Source organism: Monopterus albus, unplaced genomic scaffold (assembly GCF_001952655.1).
Source record: "Monopterus albus unplaced genomic scaffold, M_albus_1.0 scaffold23.1, whole genome shotgun sequence".
In the NCBI taxonomy this organism is placed as follows: Eukaryota; Metazoa; Chordata; class Actinopteri; order Synbranchiformes; family Synbranchidae; genus Monopterus; species Monopterus albus.
In genome coordinates this window covers 1379930-1385626 of record NW_018127903.1, presented here as the reverse complement: position 1 = coordinate 1385626, position 5697 = coordinate 1379930, and the positions used below count along the sequence as shown (strand labels likewise).

At 42.2% G+C, this 5697-nt stretch overlaps 1 protein-coding gene and 1 long non-coding RNA gene across 2 annotated transcripts in view; one reads left to right on the top strand and one right to left on the bottom strand.

Moving 5' to 3' along the window:
* LOC109957057 (uncharacterized) overlaps window positions 1-5697 on the top strand; it is a 21100-nt gene that overhangs the window by 13520 nt on the left and 1883 nt on the right. Inside the window, exon 2 of the long non-coding RNA XR_002274495.1 lies at window positions 4791-4902. This is a non-coding gene — a long non-coding RNA (uncharacterized LOC109957057). The remainder of the gene's footprint in view (window positions 1-4790; window positions 4903-5697) is intronic.
* arb2a (ARB2 cotranscriptional regulator A) overlaps window positions 2050-5697 on the bottom strand; it is a 142880-nt gene continuing 139232 nt past the window's right edge. Inside the window, exon 11 of the mRNA XM_020594638.1 lies at window positions 2050-4924. Within this exon, the coding sequence (XP_020450294.1) occupies window positions 4764-4924 (161 nt within the window). The 3' untranslated portion in view covers window positions 2050-4763. The remainder of the gene's footprint in view (window positions 4925-5697) is intronic.

Sequence of the window (5697 nt, the reverse complement as noted above, 5' to 3'; positions counted from 1 at the left end):
CACAAGTCCTTTTTTCCTGGGGATTGCTGGCTTAAAACTTTTTAATGGCAGTTGTGCATAATATGAATATATATGACGTGTGATATCTCGCACATCAGATAATACAGAACTAATATATTTGCATGTTACTGTGGGGACTCCTACAACCTGTGAAAGGCCCCGCACTCCACGTGGTGCAACACCTGTGCCCAGAGCGCCATGTCTCAGCAGTGCTGCGTCTTCCTTGCCCCGCAAAACAAAGCCCAGTCACACTGTTTGCTAAATGACGAAGTCTGTTGTCCCAAGTGTTGTCTCAGTCTGCGTGCGAGTCCTTATTAAAATAGAGAAGGAGAGAGGCGATTGAAGAGGAGTTGTTTTCACTGGATTAAATGGTTTCTCTGCAAGTCAATGAATATGTAATGATGTCTAACGAAACCGGCCAGTGAGTTCTGTGCTCTGGTCTGCAGGCCCTATATTAAAAACCTTTTCTGCTGAGCAAAACCACAGTACAGAGACGGGCAGGAAAAAGAGGGGCAGAATAGGGGGAAGGAAGAAGGGATACAATCTTGAATGCACCTCCAAGATTAAGCCAGACATTCTCTCTCAGTCAATAGACGAAAAGTATTTACTCAAGTACTAAGAGAGAGAGAGAGAGAGAGAGATGGTGGTGGTTGGTTCTTTTCTGAAGCAAGGGTGGGGGGTGAATTTACATTTTTTTAAACTGCTTTGGAAATATTGTTTCTGATAAGCAGTTATGCCAATAAAGTAATTGAATTGAATGATAGAGAAGGAGCGACGGGGAGAGAAAGAACCTTCTTCCACCATGGTTGTTAAAGATATTTTTCCCTTAGTATACCCGATAAAACATTGATTGTTGCAGTTAGTTGACCCGTAAAATTTGGGGGTTAGTTTTCTCCTCAGAGCTGAGCATATAATTATGCAAATAGTGATCTGACAGTGATCCGCCGGAGGAGTGCTGAAGGAGAGAGAGAGTGTGTTATGTGTGTGTGAGGGGGGCTTGTCAGAGGGGTGACATTCCAACTTTGTCTAATGCCTAGTTCCTTTGGATGGAGTTCATCTTCTGCAGGGATGGCGTGCATTTCAGAGTGGGCCGGAGCAAGCAAGCGTGACAGCAACAACCTAAAAGTAAAAATTGAAATATCAGACTGTGGCAGCACCGGGGGATCCCCAACTTTTCATGTCAAGGAAACCCCAACCGTCGCAACAACTCCTCCCCAAACCTTTACAGCACAGACCCCCCATTTGGCAGGATTTAATCCTAAAGCTCCGCCGCTGATGTCACTTTCTGTTGCAGATATGTATGATTCAGTGTGGAGCTGTCTGTATTTGTCAGCACCGTGAGCTGGCAACAATAGCTGGGAGAGTGAAACCTACAATCAAATCAGTCATACCTATTATCCATCCACACACTGTGCTAACTTCTAGCGAGTAAAACGACAAAACGAATCAGGCGGTTTCTAGCTGGAGCTGGGGGTCCCTCCTTGGAGGGGACTTTTAGGAACCACCGGGAGCCTAAACTGGTACCCCATGGAGAGTTATCGCTGCCTTTAGAAGTTGAGAGACAGCTGGGCTACATGTTGCCTGAGTGATTCATCTGAACACACGGGGCTTAAGTTACTTTACTAGTAATGTCGTCATATAATCTGTAAAATGGACTTGATAGTGAACAAGCCTCGAGGATTCACGGTACCACCAAATCATCGCTTTGGACAGAAGGCAGGTTATTTAATTAAACTCAGGAAGTTCTAACTAATGCAAAAGTAGAGATGCTCTTTGTCAAGATCACAGAATTGATAAGCTGGATATACCCCAAGGAGGTTCAAAACACAACTTTAAACAGAAACTTGAGCTCAGTTTAGTGGCGGTAGTGCCTCTGTGCGCCTGTGTGCGTGTGATTGAAAGCCTCTCTTTAATCAGAGGCCTGACACAGTGCGAGGGGGACTCGCCTGGTTCCACTTGTTGTTCGCGGGTTAATGGAAAAGATTTCTAAAGATTTATTGAGGGGGCGTTTAATGACCTGATCGGTTTCACCGTGGGGGGGGGGGGGGGCTCAGTTTGCCAAAATTAATGACCAAGAATTGGTGTTTATAGGTGGTTTTGCTTCTGACACACTTCAAACTGCCGATATAATCAGTTAAGGATATGTCTTTCTCTCAGATTACACCGGGACACGTTGAGGAAGTTCAACCCTCAAACTTTTAGCTTTCCTTTAAGAAACACTGAAATAAAGTTCAACCACTTGTTCGACAATTTAACATGACAAAATATACTGAACTCTGATTATGTGGCAGCAAATTAACGTTGTCATATGAGATAATGACTCAGGCCATTTTTCGTTTGCTGCTCGACTTTATCTCTATTTACAGTCGCACTTAACTTTCAACTTCTGCTTATCATTTTTTCCACATACATCCGTAATGTGCACAGTCTGCACCGATCGTGTGCAGTCAGATAGTTTGCAAAAAAAAAAACAAACCAAGATGCAAAAGTTGATTTTATTTGCTTTTCACAGGTTATTATAGGTTAATTACAAAAACGAAACCAATATTGTAACTAAGAGTAATTGTTGTGCTGCAGAAAGTTTCAAATAATTTTGCAACCAAACTGGATCAAAAGAAAACGAGACAAACATTTGAGGATATAAGAAAAACACGTGACCCAGCAGGACACTGGCGGTTTCATAAAATCCAAAGGTTTGTACCGTGAGAAAACAAAATAGGCGTGTTTCTCAAACCAATGCAACATATAAACCATGTGCAAAAACGTCTTCAAGAGCATAATGCAAAATCAGTCCCCTTTTATTTGCAGACTGTGCTTTGGATTTAGGCTGCTTTTACATCTTTCGCTCCATTCACGTATGGCTTGCTGGATATTATTAAAAACAGTGAGCAGAATCTTGTTTATTCCTAAGGCAACAATATACAAATTATGGAGTGAAAAATAAACTGATTGTAGCTGAAAAGCAGAAAGATGAGCAATTGTATCTTGAAATGAAACTCATCAAATCAAATAATAAGCCAACTTCTTTGCTGAAACCTGGAGAGATCTGAATCAAATTAAAAGGAAATTAGACCTGCAACCATCAGCCACAGTTGTCTCATTACAGCAGAAAGATAATCCACAAAAGCCTTAAACCATGCACACAGTGGGCAGGAGAGGCAGGATTTCACAGTGTAGAAGTTTAACAATGGTAACTATTTCAGTCCAAAAAGAATACATTTAAGTGTTTAAGTTATAAGATTTAGTATCCGGTTTGAGTTTTGCTAATGTCAAAACACATTAGAAATGTAGCCCATTAAGCCTTGAGTGGTTTAAAAAAGACAGCAGCATTATGGAAACAAACGATCACGTTTATGTCTCATAGTCAGTCAGGTTATGTGCAGCTGAGCAGGGAGCTGACTTTGTCACTTCTAAGTAGGCAAGAAGAAGTGGTGGAAGGAAAAAGGGGAAAGAACAGATATGATGCATTTCTCCAACATCTAAGGAAATATCACTCAGGCTTTGAATAATATTGAAATCTTGGGTTTCCTGACATGTGTAAGGTGATATATTGAGGCTTTATGAGTGTTGTGGGCTGACTTCTGGCTCCTGTTAAAATGAGATATCCCTCAAACCTATTTTGATGCTTGACTTTAAGCAATTTTAAATATGCCCAGTGTCCTGGATTTCCCATATTCAGCACAAGTTGTGTTTGTTTTATTTGTTTCATCACATTCAATCATCTGGAGACATCAATTTCAAGGGTATAAAATTGAAAAGAAAAAAAAAAAGAAAAAAGCTATAATAAACACAGAGAGCTGGATTTTCCATAGCTTTGCAAATCAAACACAGACATATTTTAAAGTAAACACAGTTATGAGAAGCATTGACTTAATATTAAAAATCAAACGGTGTGAATGCGTGTATGCAACACTGCATTCAAATTTACCTTAAAGCTGAGAAGAGAAAAAAAAAAAAGATCTCTTATTATAAGAACTGCAATCCCAGGAATATATTGCAGGTGTTAGAACCACATTTTACACAAAGCTGAATGAGTAAAGTCAGGTTTAAAAGCCGACTGCATGCGCAGAGGAGTTAGAGAATGAAGAAGCGATCATAAAAACAAACAGCCTTTGTTAAAACAAATGGTCACCAGTTAAAAGTGTGTTCACTCTTAGTAAAAACATTTGTGGTGGGTATGGGATGAAAAAAATTAAGGTGAGCAATTAGCCAGGTTGAAGTCAAACCTTAGCAGAATATTTCACATATGAGCTAATTTCAAATAAGCAGTCCAGGCTTTCGAACCAGAAGGGACGAGGGAAAGCAGGGAGAGACTGAGTAGTGCAGACTGGAGGGCAGGAAGGGCATTAGCTCAGTTTAGGCTGATGTCAGGACAATTAGAGGTGCACCACAGTGCACTGTGCACAGTGCACAGTGCCTGTCAGCCTTAATCTCTCCTGCAGTGGCCCGTACCTGCAGTCAGGCCCCTGAGAAGCACTAACACTGAGACCCATATTGCTTTGACAGTTGCACTCATCTAGAAGTAATGTAAAATGTTATTTTGATGTATACACGGTGACCCCATACTCTTGTCTCTTACAACAATGAGGCTGTGTGTGTGCAGAGCCAGGGAGGGCTGGACGGGAGAAATGATACTCGGGGAGAAGGGTGAACAAGGAAAGATGGAGGGAGGTTACACAGGGGCAGAAAGAAACAAGAAAAAAATGCAATCTAGAACCTTAGCCTTCCTTTCTACATTTGTTCCAAGTCATCTTGTAGGTCCTCTACAAATCTTGGTGTTTGTTTTTGAGGGAGCTGCTGCGGGTGGTGACAGTGTTGGAGATCTCCTCTGCTTCCTCGCCCTCTTTTGCCTCCAGGACCTCACTGAAGAACCTGAAGATGGATTTGAAACTCATCCAGGAGGTCAGCTCATGTCTCTCTGTGCCTGCATGTAAAACACATACACACACACACAAACACACACACAAAGGTATGAACAGGGTTCAAAAATATCTTTTACTGTAAAGCTGCAGGCAAAATAAGTGCATGTGGATATCATTAAAATGTAGCTCTACATCCTACACACCTAGTGTGACATGAATGAACAGCAGTAGATAAGATGTTCAGTCTCTTAAGGCTCACCTCTCCCATAATGCACTGTATCACCCCTTAAGCATGAGAGCCATGACAGCCTATGACCCATTAGTCCAATGGGACGGCCCTAATATGTTATCCAAGTGGATACCTGATAATCAACACCACAGCACGTCCTTCTTCCTCGTCGGGCCTTCCAACAAACCCAGGGTTATGCACAATGGGTGCACTAAGTGAAACCAGTGGAGCGGTAGTCATTCATTTTAAAGGGCTGATTGAGACTGGAGAGAAGTAACTTGCAAACATATCAGGTGGTCTGGCAATGGCGGGGGGAGGCAGCAGTGCTGGGTTTCCTTCTGACCTCCTCCAGGTTAGCCAGTTCCCAAGTTGGGTTCATACTGGAGCTTGAAATCTGGTACATGTGCCTCAGGTTCCTTAGGGTTAGGGTATCACAGGCCAGCATATTGGCTGGATAGCTTGCAAACACGGCGGCAGCTATTTCTGCTACAGAACACCTCGGCTCTGCATCAGAGAACTGATGAGGAGGACAGCTCATGGCTGCAGCTGCTGCCCAACTCTTATCAGCTTACTAACCATTCAGCAATAACACATAATGGCTTTTCC